This window comes from Vicia villosa, linkage group LG5 (assembly GCF_029867415.1).
Source record: "Vicia villosa cultivar HV-30 ecotype Madison, WI linkage group LG5, Vvil1.0, whole genome shotgun sequence".
NCBI classification, from domain to species: domain Eukaryota; kingdom Viridiplantae; phylum Streptophyta; class Magnoliopsida; order Fabales; family Fabaceae; genus Vicia; species Vicia villosa.
The window spans coordinates 154,524,514-154,540,747 of record NC_081184.1 but is presented as its reverse complement, the minus strand read 5'-3'; the positions used below and the strand labels follow the sequence as shown (position 1 = coordinate 154,540,747).

The 16,234-nt window shown below is 32.4% G+C and overlaps 2 protein-coding genes across 2 annotated transcripts; one reads left to right on the top strand and one right to left on the bottom strand.

The window, feature by feature from the left end:
* Positions 1–2,124: 2,124 nt before the first annotated feature.
* Positions 2,125–2,640, bottom strand: LOC131605781 (secreted RxLR effector protein 161-like). The gene has a single exon (XM_058878093.1). The coding sequence runs from the start codon at positions 2,638–2,640 to the stop codon at positions 2,125–2,127; it is 516 nt and encodes a 171-aa protein (XP_058734076.1).
* Positions 2,641–8,989: 6,349 nt separating this feature from the next.
* Positions 8,990–12,006, top strand: LOC131607855 (uncharacterized). The gene is made up of 2 exons (XM_058879809.1): positions 8,990–9,407; positions 11,716–12,006. Coding segments are annotated over exons 1-2 (312 nt in total). The 5' UTR covers positions 8,990–9,097; the 3' UTR covers positions 11,718–12,006.
* Positions 12,007–16,234: the final 4,228 nt, after the last annotated feature.

Here is a 16,234-nt window from a genome sequence, read left to right as displayed (position 1 = left end):
GACATCAGTGGCATGGGCATCCTGGGTCTGCTAGTTCTCTAAGATCTCCTCATGAGTTGGCTTAGGTAGACGTCCAGGAGCGTCCGGTGTCATGATAGAGTGTAACACTCTGTAGAACCATGTCACGTATTCCTCCAGACAATGCCAACTTCGATGTTGACATCATCCGATTCTTATCTGGCACCATATGATGCTCCCAATCCTGAAAGATGCCATCGAGATTCGGAAGGATAAGGGTGTCAGGAGTAACCTGAAAGGGAGATCTGGGGATGGTCTGCACATAGTCAAACTGTCGCACGCTGCCTCAGAGGATTTGGGTGTTTGTGTGAATGGAATAGAAAGAGTACAAAGATGATGAAGTATGAGGGGTTCTGTTCGTGCTAAATATATACTAAAAACAGGTTCGGATATGCATCTCTGAAACCCTCTGAACTTAAATTATGGAGTTGATTCGGAGATGCATATGCGAAATCCCCATAATTTTGAAAAAAAGATTGTTTCGAAGATGCATATTCGAAAACCCCTTTAAATATATATGATGTGGTGAGTTCGAATATGCATATGTGAATTCTAGAAGTATTTTGGAGTTTTTGCCAATGACCTCTAAGAAGACATAAGGGTGCTCTAAGAAATTTTCAATGATAACAATATTTACATGTTAGATTCACTAAAGAACATAATATCTGTTATGTATATTGGGCCTGTTAGTAAGTTAATGGGTTGACAAAAAAAAATTTAAAAAAACTTTTAATTTATTAATTTATGCAAAATTTAATTACAAATATTAAATAATTATATAAAAAATATTAATTAATAAATTATCCTAGTCAACAATGTCATTTTTTTATCATAATCATCGCTGTCACGTCAGCAAAAGTGGAGGAGAATCAAAAAATTCGAAATAAAGTAAAATTCATAAATTCAAAAAGTGAGTTATAAAATAAAGGGACCAGAAAACAAACAGTACCTAAATAGAGGATCAAAAGTGAACTTAAATCCATACTAAATATACATCTTATTCTATGATAACTTGGTAGAACACAACCAAAATTATATTTCTTACTATTTCAAATGTGAAAAGTGTTTTTAAAAAAGCACGAAACTTGTAATGAAAAGGTAATTGTAGTTTAGACTTACATGCAACTGAAATAGATGTATTATATCTATAATTCCATTATAAAGAAAAGGATGCCCATATCAATGTTATATTGAAGGCTTCATGGTGAGGAAAAGGTTGGAAAGATTTGGTTATCTTATTGTAAGTCAATTGGGAAATTGGGTTGGTGGTAGAATATGGTTCATGCTATATCATGAAGCTAATGGAGTGCATTTCATGTTGTAGTTTGTTTTCAAATAGATTAGTGAAATTTAAGAATCATAAACGCACTATAAAGGAAGTTCTGAAACAATTACTTGAACTTCTTTTCTTTTCCACTAAATTTATGTTCACTGCTCTAGAGGTTCCATTATTTATAGACAATGTTTTCTCTTTTTCTCTTAATTAGAAAACCTTATCAACCTATTTGTTGGAACAATTAGGATTTTCAAGAAATATGATAGAAGAAGAAGAGAGAAAAGAAAATCTAAATTGCAAAAATTAGAATTTGTAATGAGTGAGTTGTTATTTACATCATACTATGCCCTTTATATAGGCAACTAAAATCCAAGTTCAAAAGTCTACAAATCCAATCCCAAAATATACAGAGTGTAAAATCCAAAGCTACAAGTTACACTTCGACATAACAATTATATGTTGTATTCGACTTTGTCGAATACAACTGACTCCTACTACTTCGATTGTCTACTTCGATACAGTCAAATACTATCTTTCGACAGAACATCAAATTATAACTTCTAACTCACACCCTAATTCATGTTCTCGAGACTTCTCATCCCGATGCTTCTCTTCAACTCGTCGAACCTGAATTTCTTCAGGGGTTTGGTGAGTATGTTGGCTAGTTGTCATTTTGTCTTGCAATGCTCAAGTTCAAGTTTTCCTTTGTTAATGCGATCCCTCAAAAAATGATACATTCTCTTTATGTGTTTATTTCTACCATGACAAGCGAGGTGATTCTCAAGGTCGATTGCTGACTTGTTACTGATAAACAACTTCATCTTCTTGGGTTACATAATCTTGAGCTCTTCGAGCAACATCTTTATCCATGCTTCCTGATATGATGCATAAGATGCAACTATGTGCTTAGCTTCACATGATGAAAAAACCATAATTCTTTGCTTCCTCGAGCTCCAAGAGATTAGAGCACCTTCAATTATGAATATGTAGCCTGCAGTACTCTTCTTCTCGTCTTGATCTCCACTAAAATCTGAATCATTGTAGCCATATACCTCTGCATCTAGGCTGGTTTTCTTTTGTCTTGACATCAACACACCATGATCAATTGTACATTTAATGTATCTCAACACTCTCTTAGCTGCTATGAGATGATATTCTTGGGGTTTCTCTATGAATCTGCTCAATAATCTGACACTTTGACATATATATGGCCTAGTATTGCAAATGTACCTCAAGGATCCAATGATCTCTTTGTATAGTTTTACACTTACAAACTCATCATCTATCTCCTTCCTCAACTTTTCTCTAGTTTTTAATGGCGTGGAAGCTACATTGCAGTTGCTCATCTTGAACCTTTTCAAGATATATTGGGCATACTTCTTCTGGTGCAAGAACACTCATTCACCCATGTCTTTGAACTCCATCAATAAGGAATATGACAAGTTCCCTAGGTTGGACATGACACCTTCTCTCCAAGTGTTTACTTCGACCATGCATTGGATGATTCGCCAGGTTGATTGCTAACTTGTTGTCGACAAACAACTTCATCTTCTTGGGTTCCATAATCTTGAGCTCTTCGAGCAATATCTTTATCTATGCTGCATAAGAATTTAAAGAACAAAACATTGCTAAGTCACCAAAAGGCTCTTTCTTGTGACTTAGCAATGTTTTGTTCTTGTTCTGAGAATATTTATCAACAACAACACAACAAATACATACAACAAAATAAAAAAATACCTTTTAGCAATAAAACACTAACAACATACAACAACACAAGATATAATAAATTGTTTAAAAAATGCACCATTTATTGAAACTATTAGTGGAAGTGAAATAAATTATGAAGTTCATCTAGTTTGTGATGCTATGAAAAAGAAATATAACGTGGATGAAGTTTCCACAATAGCTTCATACTTATTATATTTTTTTCATAGCAACACAAACCATATGTACCATAGTCAAAGTATGCGCTTTGTTAAGGTAGTGAAGACGATAAATCTAAAAAAATGAGAACATTCACCAAATGAAAAAATGAGAACCCATTTTTATCAAGAAATGTAAACGAAATCGGAACATAAGTTTAATGAACGAACCTCAAGGAAGTGATTGGTGAAAACAAATTTGAAGATTTTAGTATGTGTGTAGAGAGACATGAATGTTAGGGTTATGTTTTGAGAGAGAAGAATGAAATATGTTAGGGGTTTCTTTAGAGAGTAACTGTTGTTATGTACTGGGTGACAAACACTTTTGCTTATATATTAAAAAAATATCACTTTTTATCACGGTTGACAAGAAGAACAGTGATGCAACGGTTGGACTTTACACCACGGTTGTAAATAATAATCGTAATGATATAAAAAGAACAAGGATGATGAAGGAATTGGAATTCGAACCCTATAACACCTAGTACTTTTCACTATGGAGTTTAACAAAGGTCGTAGTGAAATACCTTTTAATAAAAACAAAAAAAAAGTGCCCAAAAATGTGTTTCCACCACGGTTAAAGAAAGGTATTTTCCGTAATAGTGTCTCCAACTCACAATAATGTAAGTACTTAAATGCAAGGTGTCAACAAGTGTTTCCATATCCCTTTAGATAACTCCAAAGGTTTCCAAAAACTCCTGCCTTTCTAAGTTTTCCCAAGAGAAAACCTTAAACCCTTTACTCTATCTTTTTGCTATAAACTCTAAGATTGTCACTCTGTAAATTACTAAAGAGATACATATTTATAATTATTAAAATCCAACATACAAAGTGTAACAGCCCTAAACATAACCCATTAATTACTAGAATAAAATATTATAAATATCTTATAATATATTTTATGTTAATTTATACTATTTCTAAATTAATATATATCCAATATTTCAACATTAAATAACGAATCCGCAAATCAAACCGGTCAAATCCAAAATCCGCGAACCGTCCAAACCATACATTCTTGCTGCATTTCGGCTTCCTGATTTTTGGAAATTTCAAAATATGTGTTTTTTTCTTCATAAAAAAATATTTTAAGGCTTACTTCAACAAATCATCACTTTGATATGTGAGACAAAGAATAGTAGCAACCAAAATAAATGACCTTCATCAATAATAGTCAATAAGCAAAAAATATATGAGAAAAAGGGAGGAAAAGACAAAAAGTTTGTTTACTCAGTTCAATCAAAATATCTACTTAGAGCGAGAGAGCAACTCTACAATTCACTATAGTCAGAAAAGTTATTACAAGAGATTATAAATGAGTTACAAGAAAATAGTCTTCGCCTGCAGATTTCCCAAATACAACTCTGAAGGCTCCCAAGAACCAAATTTTATTTTATATCCAAGTGTTTTTCTAACCTCTCCAACTCAATAATATAAGCAAACAAATCCCCTTAAAAAACTCCAAATATTTTTCAAAACCCTTGCCTCTCTTAGTTTTCCTTTCAGAAGACCCAAAATCCTTTGCTCTACCTTTTTGCTATAAAATCTAAGATTATCACACGGTAAAACACTAAATAGATACAGTTTTATAATTACTAAGACCCAACATACAAAGCCCAGAACACAACCCTTTAATTATTAGAATAAAATATTATAAATATACAATAATATATTTTATATTAATTTATACTATTTCTAAATATTATATATTCTAACATTAAATAACGAATCCGCAAACTGAAACGGTCAAACCCGAAATCCGCGAACTGCCCAAATCAGACATTTTTGCTGCTTTTTGGCTTTTTGATTTTTGGAAATCTCGAAATATGTTTTCTTTCTCTTCATCAACAAATATTTTAAGGCATACTTTAACAAAAGAGTGTAACTATTTTGAAATACATGAACAACCGTGCTAAGGATGTGATTAGATATTTGAAAGATAAGAATGATGAACTTATGGGTTTAACTAGGGAAACATAGAAAAACGAAGATTTTTTGAAGATGAAGATTAAGTATATGGGTTATTATTTTGGGTGTGACATTAGTGTTTGTATTGTTACTAGTGTTTGCATTAGTTGCAACAAACCTATTCAAGTAATTTAATTTTCTACTGTAATGTTCTTGTGCAAATGTAATGCAGTTTTTTGTAATGTTCTAATGTAATGTTCAACTAATGTTATTGTGTTACTTATGGAAAGTAATGATAAGTAATGTAGTTATTTGTAAAATTCTAGTGTAGTGTTCTACTCTAATGTAGTTCTTTGTAAAGTTATTGCTTATGAAAATGTTAATGTAATGTATTTCTTTATTAAGTTCTACTTTAATGATCTATTATAATCATTTGTTTTAATGTGGTTGTAGTTCTTTGAACCTACACATATATTACACAAAACTAGTAATAAATATGAACCTGTAATTAGGGGTGTACATGGGTTGGGTCAACCCACAAAACCCGGTCAAACCCACCCCAAAAAATCCACAAAAGTGGGTTGGGTCGGGTAATTGGGTGGATATGGGTTTTAAAAAAAAAACCCATTTAAAAAATTGGGTTTCGGGCAAAACCCAACCCAAACCCAAAAGACCCATTGACCCACTAATCAAATATTTATTATTACAATTTTAATAATTTTGATGAATATTAACTTAGAAATTGTAATTTTAGCCTCTAAACATTTACTATTTTAATGAACCATGACATTAACTAATTTTGAATGTTTCATTTTTTGGTTATTTTAATGCTAATACAATTTTATCTCATGCAACTTGAATTTGTTGCTAGTATTTTATAATAATTTTTATTAGATGATATTATTATTTATTATTATATAATGCTAAAAGATAGTGAAAATAAATCATCTAATTTTTTTTAAGAAGATACAAATTTTGAGTAATTTTTATGAAAAAAATATGATAATTCATCATTTAGTTATTTAATGTTAATAAACAAAAAAAATTATTCGGACAACCCACTATCCAACCCAACCCAACCCGAAAAATAGTGGGTTTGCCCAAACCGGCCCATTGATATAACGGGTGGTTAATTTACATCACCCAAACCGGAGTGTCTAATATGGGTTGGGCATTGGGTTTGGCCAAACCCAATCTAAACCGGCCCATGTACACCCCTACCTGTAATGACAAAGTTTCTATAATTACAAAGTTTCGATAATGGTCACACAAAACCAGTATTAATCATTTCACACTAACACAAAGTTGACAATGTTCCTGTAATGGTTACATACACTGAACCTGTAACTTTTACATACACAAAATTAATATGAACCTATAAAATTTACATACACGCAAACCTATAACGACTCATACTTGAAATGTTTACATACACATAAACCTATAATGACACAAATTTGTAATGTTTACATACACAGAATTTACACAAGCCTGTAAAGTTTACATACACACAAACCAAGAATATGAACCTACAAAATTGGCATAACTAGTAATTCATACATGACACAACTTGAACCAGACAAAATTGCATCATAAATTAAACAAGAATTTAACCATAATTGAGCCAAACATAATTTAACCGTAATTAGTCCGGACAAAATTGCATTCATATTGAATCAGAATTGCACAAATTGTTTCCATTTCATTTCAATGTTGTATCCTGTAGGACTAAATAATTTGTCCAACATAACAAAACACCATAGCACAAAAAACATGATAAACATAGAAACTAAAGTGTTTTCACTCATTAAATAAGCTAAATGTAGGACTAAACAATTTTTTTCCAACATTTGCTTAAAAAGACATAAAATAACTTAAACTAGTAACTAGTCTTGAGTTGATTGTGGTGCTTGAGACCCTCCTTCTACAACAGTTTATCGATTACCCTTCATTGTCTTCTTTCCATTTGTCTTTGTATTTTTTTTAATCTTTTCTTCAACATGCATATAGGATACATTATATTACCATAACCTTCATATTTCATCATTTTTTCAATCTGCATATAGGACATTAAGTCCACGTCCCAGTCCCAATTCATTTCAGACTATGTTTCACCATCATACCACTTTACATGATAAGTGACCAATTGCTCCTATGGTGTATTCTAAGTCCGACATTTTATTTCTCTGTTGGCCTACACAAAACAAGTGCAACAAATAACCAATTCATACATGAGGGACCACAACTTTGATATAAAATAACCATTACATACTTTAGGGACAAGGACCACATGTCAACAATAAAATAACAACAACAATTGAAGACATTAAGGACCACATATACTTTAAAAAAATTCACAACAACAACAACCATTTCAGATAATGAGGATCACAAGAACAAAATTTTAGGATTCAAACCATGATCAACTCATACGATAACAACAATATCGTATGTGAGCATTTATTAAAATAATAGAAGACAATACCACTTACCTTAATACAAATGAGTGAGTTTGACATTTTGATGAACTCAAACGAATAAAAGCGATCTGGACGCGCAAATGTTCAATCTTATGACGTTGATGAAAATGTTCTTGGATGGAGAAGACGATGACAAAATTGAGCATTTTTCAATTTCTAGGGTTCTTGGGGAATACATGGTTGTTGTACTATGAGTCTTGAGAAGAAGAAACGAAACGAAATCTTCGGAATTTTTTTAACCTTTTCATGTTTCACTTTGGTAAAAATAAATGATTCATGTTTTTTATAAAAAAATAACCTAAAAAATGACATAAAAATGAGTTGGAATAAAAAATAAATTATAATACTGACTTGGTATTGACACGTCACCAATACCACGTCCATGTTATTTAAAAAATGCTCAATTTTATGACGATGATGAAAATGTTCTTGGATGCAGAAGACGATTAAGAAATTGGGCATTTTTCAATTTCTAAGGTTTTTTGGGAATAAATGGTTGTTGTACTATAAGCCTTGAGAAGAAGAAACGGAAACAAAACTTTCAAAAAAAAATTTAACCTTTTTATGTTTCAGTTTGGTAAAAATAAATGATTCATGTTTCTTTTTTATAAAAAAAACTAACCTAAAAGATGACATAAAAAATAGTTAGAATAGAAAATAAGGTAATGCTAACATGTGCCCTAACATGATTCATGTTAACAGCTAAATGTGAAAAGTTTTTCTTAAAAATTATGTATTGTTTTAATTAAAAATTGATAATTAATATATTTATTACGTTTTCTAATATAAATTTTTTATCTTTAGGTTTTTTAACATGTGTCATTGGGGCACATATTAACTTTATCCTAAAAAATAAATTATAATACTGACTTACATTGACACATCACCATTACCATTGCCATGTCATTAAAAAATGTTCTCAGATTTAAAGGGAGACTTAAATCCTAAAAAAATAAAATAAACAGACTACAAAAATCGATTTTTAAAATGGAGACTAAAATAAAAAAATATATATATATACAGGGACTAAAATAAAAAAAAAAAATAGAGATTCTAAAGTTGCAATTAAACCTATTAAAAAAATATTTTGAAATATTTTTCGAAACCCTCAATTTGCTTCCCTACTAATAATGAAATTTTATTTTTTACATAATTTCATTTTATTTTCTTTTTCTTTTTCAACTTTGTACCAAACAAACTTTTTTTACCAAGAAAAATAAAAATAACAATTAAATAGAGATTTTTTTTTTTAATATTTAAGGAAAATAGATTTTAATGTTCAACATTGGTTAAAAATAGTGGAAAATATCTTTTCCCAAAAATAAACAAAATTATAAAATAAGAATAGTCTAAAGTCTAAACCTTGACCGTTGAAAACAAAAAAAAGAGGTCAGATTCATGACAGAAAACTGTAAACCTTGACTCCCCTTTCAAATGATTATGATGATGAGATATCAGATACATTCACAACCAATATTCCTGTGAGGACAGAAATGGTGTTCAACACTCACGTTGCTGTTCGTGTCGCACGTTTTTCTGCTGAAGCATGGCAACGTTTGTCGTGCATTGATGATCCTATAAACAGTGATCAGCTTTTGGATCTTCTATGTTGTTTCCCTCTTCATCAATTTGGTCGTCTTGCTCTTTGTTTGTGTTCCTTCTTTTGTCTTCCTCAACCCCATTCTTTCTACTCTTCTTATCTTATATCTGATTCTGAGGATGAGGATGAGGATTCTGGTTCTGGTTCTTCGTCATCTACGCTTCATCTTGAACATGACTACTATTACCACTCTCATTCTGATTGTAAGTTTTTTTTTTCTCTCTCTCTCTCTCTTTTTTGTATTTGATTTGAAGTTTTGTTATTTATATGAATTGGGTTTTTGATTGATGCGTTTTGGGTTAGGTGTTGTTTGTGATTTGTTTCTTTACTTTTGTGAGTGAATTTGGTGTGATGAAAAACTCAATTCTTATCAATTTTTACTGTCTACTGTTTCCACAATCAAAACCCCTATTTTAGTTTAACTATCTATTAGTACTAGTATGTCAGCTGTTACAATATGCAATATATTGTAGCTGCCGCACTTCAATTTGTTCTATCTTAATCCTCCGGTTTGTAGGGGAAAGGGGTCCTAGTAATTCGAAGTTCATCCAGGAGGTGAGCAAAATCTAGCCAAGAATTATTCATGTTAGGTTTCTGTTAACTGTTAAGAATAACTGACTCATATTAAAACAGAGAAACACGTAGTTAGAAATTCTAAATGGGTTTTAGGCCAACAGTTTGTTGTGGTTAGGTGGGGGTGTGGAGGTTCTGGAATATTATTGTAAAGTGAACCATAGCATTATATATATTGTTTGTGACACTGTAACCCTAATTATTAGTCAGAAATCAAGAGAAATAATAGTTGCTCTATAGTCGCAAAGGTAGACACCATTGACCTGACAGGGTTAACAAAGATCGATCGATCGTGTTTGTTGTCTTTTACTTTTGTTTCTCTTTAATCTTCTATACTGGTTGTTGTTCTAACAATTGGTATGAGAGTCATGGTAAGTTCCATGGGGGAAGCGGAAGTGAGATCCTAGTATGGATCAAACCTAGTGATGAGCGGAAGTGAGATCCTAGTATGGATCAAACCTATGCGAGTGACTCAAACGTGTGGGGAGATTGTTGAGATTCAAGTGTGAGTGGCTATGTCGCACATCGACTAGAAATGGATGAAATGTTGGATAAATAAGAGAGTTGATCTATACTCCCATTGTCTTAAGGTTTTGAGATATGTTTTGTTAGGGATTCTTCAATCCTAAACATTTAGTTCATTGACACTATCGGCGCTATCTGGACTCCAACAGTTTTAAATGCAGGTTCTCTCAAATGAATCGTCCTTCTGTGAAAATTTTTGCTACAACTTTAATCTAGCAGGTGGGAAAAGTTTTGGTTGTTGGTGATCTCTGTTTCGGAAAACTATTAACTTAACTCAACTAAACGTATTGTATTGGCTCAAAAGAACAGATTCCACTTTTTATTGCTAAGTAGTTTAGGTTATTCTCTCCTTTCTCACTTGATCCGTTTATAATTTTCTTTGAGTCCATGTGTCTTCCTTCATCCATCTCAGTTCCCTCTTACTTTTTATTGCTAAGTAGTTTGGGGTTTGCCAACAATTCTCGCTGCCCTCCCAAATTGATGCATATGTTCTTTTTGTGTAAACTTACTATCACCAGCAGAGATATTAGGTGTATTGTCAAATAACAAATCTTCATAGAAGCTATTTTGATCTAAATAATTTTCAATGGTTTCAGTTGGAGCCTTTCTTAGTCTGCCTTGAATTTTTGGGGTAGAATCCTCCTGATCAATTCTTCTAGAGGCTTATATTGGTCTTATCATCACATGTCTTAACCCTCTTACGCCCAATTAAGACATTTTTACTTTAACATGTGTCATTCCAACTTTTTCTTTGATATTTTCATTGCTAAATGTTGGAAATTCCGCTTTAATTGTCCATCTGCAGCATTTGTGTTGCCTCCATTGCATCCTTCAACACCTTTATTATGTTATCTTTGAGGGGTTGGTTTAGTTTCACATTGCCTAGAGATATGACCTAAGTAGTGCTTATAGAGCTGGGATGACTTTGCCAGCTGATTGAAAGACTAGCATTGTCTATATTTTAGCTTTGATACGCCATGCCTATAAAAGATTTGAATTTCTACTTTCTGAAGCAGCAATTTTATGAGTTTTAGTGTACAGCGAGCGGTTTTGATCATAATCCAAAACGCTCAAAATCATGTAGAATTGCGATGCTTGAGTGAGTCATTGATGTGGAAATACTCTTTCTAGCTCTAATACACGCCAACTCTCAATTTGTGTGAATGAATGGTTTGATTACTGTTTTTTTTTTCCATTCCATGTTTTGCTGATTCGATTATGTTCTTATCTGTGAGTGACCTTATGAATTCTCAATTTTAGTTTAGTTTAACAAACCGACGGTCACAATTTCAAGGTTATTTTTCTTTTTATCGTTGTTATTATGAATGCACACATGAACATGATCCATTATGTTTTACTATGAAACATGGTTAAACTCTTTATGACTGTACTTGATGGATGCCCTTTTGATAGGAACACTTATCCTCATGAGTTCAAGTAGAAGCAGACATTGGATGATGGTACACAAGTGATCTTAGATTGCCTCCATTGTAAATAAGCATCTTTTACTCTTTGATTCTTGAAGCTGATAAATTCATCTCTTTACATTATATATCCTTGTAAAGAGTGATTTATGAGAGTGTTCATATAATTTTAAAATGCACACTATAAGGGGTAAGTGGTGATATAAATTACTTTTATTCAGAAACTTTGTATAGCAGCTTCATCACATGTTTATGAAAGTTTGCTTTCTTTTTTACTTTATTTCATTTTAACAAGGAGTCATAAAGCTAAGGAATAAGTGGTAAAGTAAATTCAAATAATTAAGACAAATTATGAGTGGAACTGAACTCATATTTCCTGAGAAATATTATGAATTTGAAGTTTATGGATGAACAAAATGTGTTGTTGTGTTCTCTCTATCTTAGTTATTGGATTTTAAATAAGAATTTCAGATATTATGGGCTTTTTTTTAATGATTTTTTATAGTGCTATATGTTTTTGTTTTAAAAAAATATTTAATAAATTTGTTAAAAATTTAAATAAACAAATTAGTTTAAATGATTTTATTTAAAATATTTCATCTTTTCTATGTAATTTTTCAAGATATCAACATTTTAAAAAATTAATTAAGTTTAAAGTTATTTTGAATATTTAAAAAAAATCATTTTTGAAATACATATTTTTTTAAAAATTATGTGATTTTGTCAATGTTTTAATCTTTAATAAATGAGAAAAAGAATATGTATTAACGATGTAAAATTAGGGGTGTAAGCGGATCATAAAAATCCAATTAAGCCAACAATACAAATTAAACCAAACCGAAATAAAATTGATTGTTTCTGGTTCGATTCTAAAACCGAATTGAACTTATAAAAATCGATGTGGTTCAGTTCGGTTCATGATTTTAGTTTGTAGGAACTGTCAAACCAATAGAAATAACTACCCTCTAAATCTTTTATTCCACCCATCATTAAGTCCAAATTTTTTATCGCTCTAACCATTCTCCATCTTTGTTTACACTTTTTTCCTTATAGTAAAACACGCATCTAGAACCAAACTCCAAAACATATAAAGTAGAAACCATAAGTCACACATAACTTGTTTTTACTAAACTGCTGCTCTTGCTATCCGCCACCATTGTTTCTCTCACTACCGTCATTTTGATATGTTATGGCCACATTTTTCGTGTTCAAGTTCTAATCGCTAATTTTCATATTTTCTTTTACCTTTTTCTTTCTTCTTCTTCAACAAAATTCCTTCAAGCCTTATTACAAAATAGTTTTGATCAATGTTTTAAAAACCGGACTAGTCATCAAATCAGTGATGATACTGAGTCACTGGTTCATCGGTCGAACCACTGAGTCACTGGTCGAACAACATGATCAAACGGGATTAAACCGGATAACTCGGTTTAATAAACCTATCATTATAACCTTTTTTTAAACAAAATGATAAATATATTAAAACAAAAGAGGATTACAAAAACACAAGAGAGGGACCACACCAAAACCTCTTAAGCACTAAGCCTTAGCCTAGGGGTACCATTCTTGTCTAGCAAGTAATCCTTTGTGATATCCTTATGCACATAGTTAAACCAATTAATCCTTTTGCTATTAAAACATATATTTTCCCAAAAATCCGCACAAAAATTGGTTTCGCGGTAAATGTGAGTGATTCTAAAATCAATACTAAGCGTGTAAGCCCAACACCTAAGTCAATGAGATTTAACTTTCCACGGCACTAAGTTACAATTAGTGAAAGCTAGAACAACCAACTTACAATCCGTCTCAATCCAAACTTTTTTCCAAATCATTTGCTTTGCTTTCTCAATAGCAATCACAGTAGCCAAAAATTCCGCCATCACCCAAGAGCCTTCCCCAATATAAGCACTGAAGCTCAAAATGTGATTAGCTTGTCAGTCACGAAAGATTCCACCGCAAGCCGCCAATGGACCTTTAGCCATGTCGTCTACGTTACACTTAATCCAACCGAAGTACGGAGGACACCAAAGAACATCAATCATAGATAACGTCTCATGGGGGTTGATGTTAATGCCAAGAGTTTTAAGAAAAGTGAAACTGAGCATAGAGTCATCTGCTTTCTTCTTGGTTAAGTTACCAACCAATTTTGCCCTTGCCATAATGCTGCTAACACAGGATTTCCAATGAGTTTGCTTGTGCTCAAACTGAAGCAGATTTCTGGCATGCCAAATCAGGTACAAAGCATGTAACATAAGGGACTTAATCACTGCCCCAGCTTGAGGATTCCAGTGCTTCTCCATGATCAGGTAGCAATCCTTAATTGAATTAATGGGGGTCAGGCTATAAATGAAAGCACTGAGCCAGGTCCATATGTTCTAGCAAACTGTCACTCAAAAAACAAATGCAAGGAAGACTCGGATTGGACACAGCAAAGGGAACATTTAGAGGGAAAAGAAAAACCTCTAAGCTTTAAGTTATCATCAGTTGGAATTTTGTTGTGAAAAAGTCTCCAGCATAACATAGAGTGGGCTGGAGCAGCATCCGAGTCCCAAGGGAAATTGAAGACCTTATCAGTTGCAGAATGCATCAAAAGACTGTAGGCATGCTTAATAGTTAAGGATCCATTCTCAATTTCTCTCCAAGCCAGCATGTCTTCCTTGTCCACTTCAAAGATTGCGAAGCTGGAGATAGATGTCATAATGTTTGGCCTTGCCAGAAGCAAATTTGCAGGGAGGGACCACTGATTATTCTTCCAATAATCAGAAACCTTAGAAACCAGATTTACATGGACTTGTTCTGGAATCTTGTATTTAAAAGCAAGAGGTTCACTTTTCCAATCATCCAGTCAGAAATTCACTTTTTCCATTCCCTAAAATCCAAACAGTGTTGTCCCTAATCATGTTATAGTGATCCTTGAAACCTTTCCACAAAGAAGACTTTATGGAGTATTTTATCATCCTTCCATGTCTTAACACTCTAACAGCAAACACCTTAGCCCAATCACTACTAAGGTTTGTGGCATTGTTGTATTATTTCAAAGATATGATCCCCAGCCCACCTTCAGTAGTTTTTTTGTAACATTTCTTCCAAGCTACAATTACCACTTTCCTTTTCTCCACATTTCCACTCCATACAAAATTTCTAGTCCAAGTTTCAATGCTTTTGATGATGCTCATTGGCCAATCATAAATTGTGATACTGTGAACCACCATACTCTGAATGACTGTCTTTTACCAAAAGCACCCTGCCAGCCATAGATAAGAGCTTATTCTTCCAAGTTGCTAGCTTCATTTTAATTTTACCTGCATTAGAGAGAAAGTGAATTGCTTTAGGTTTCCCTATGAAGATGGGCACCCCCAGATAAACAAAAGGAGGGGATGCTTTCTTGAACCCTATAATATCTGCAAAAGTGGTATGCCTGTCCTGAGTTAGGCCACCAACATAAATGAGGGATTTGGCCTAGTTACAAAATTGACCAGAAATATGAGCATACTCCTTAAGAAGATCAGAAATAGCCTTGAGGGATTTAACATCACCTCTGCAGGAGACCATAATGTCATCTGCAAACAAAGTATGGGAGGGAACTTGACAATTCCTATTAGCTTGAATAAGGTTCAATTGATTATTTTTCACAAGATCTGTTAGACCTCAATTGATTATAACCAATTTATATAGGTATAAAATCGGTCGAACCGGATCATTCAATCTCTAAAAAAATATAATTAGCAATTTTTGGAAAATATCATATGATAAATTCACTAGTTAATAAATAAAATTCAAATTTAAACATAACTATCACACATAACAAATTAGTACAAATTACAAAGTAATAACTAAATTTGTATATCACCTATATTTTTTAATAAAGTAATAACTAATGTGCATTACTATTTCAGAATCTCCCAACCCCACAAGAATGTGCACGTAAGCCACAAAAAAAATCATAAACTAAACTAAGGGAAACCTCTTAAACAATAAAAGTCTACAACATATGGTATAGTTAAGTAAAAACCTCTTAGCAGTAATCATGGGTGAAACTACAGCCCAGCAAGCCCGGGCACGAGTCCGGGCTCAACCTCTTCTTTCGTTGTATATTCCCCACTTGATAGTCGATTTTAGACAACACCAGAGGCAAAATTAGTAAATTTAAGACAAAATTAAGGGCAAAATTAGTAAAAACAGTGTGTGAAATTTTCGGACAAAATCAATGGCAAATTTTTAAGCCAAAATCAAGGGCAAAATAAGTAGAAATAGAGTGTAAAATTAGTAAAAACAAGGTGTAAAATTTTTTACCAGGTTCCCTAAAATTTCTGGCTCCGCCAGTAATGTTGCTGTATCTCTCCACCAATATCACCTTTGAATCTTTGATAAGCTTTCACCTTTAAAATAACACAACCAAATGGAAAAATTTTGATCAATACACAAAAACACATCAAATGCTTAAATCAAATTGTAAGACTTCATCCCTTATTTTGTACAATAGATAAACTATCTAAATTATCTTTGCC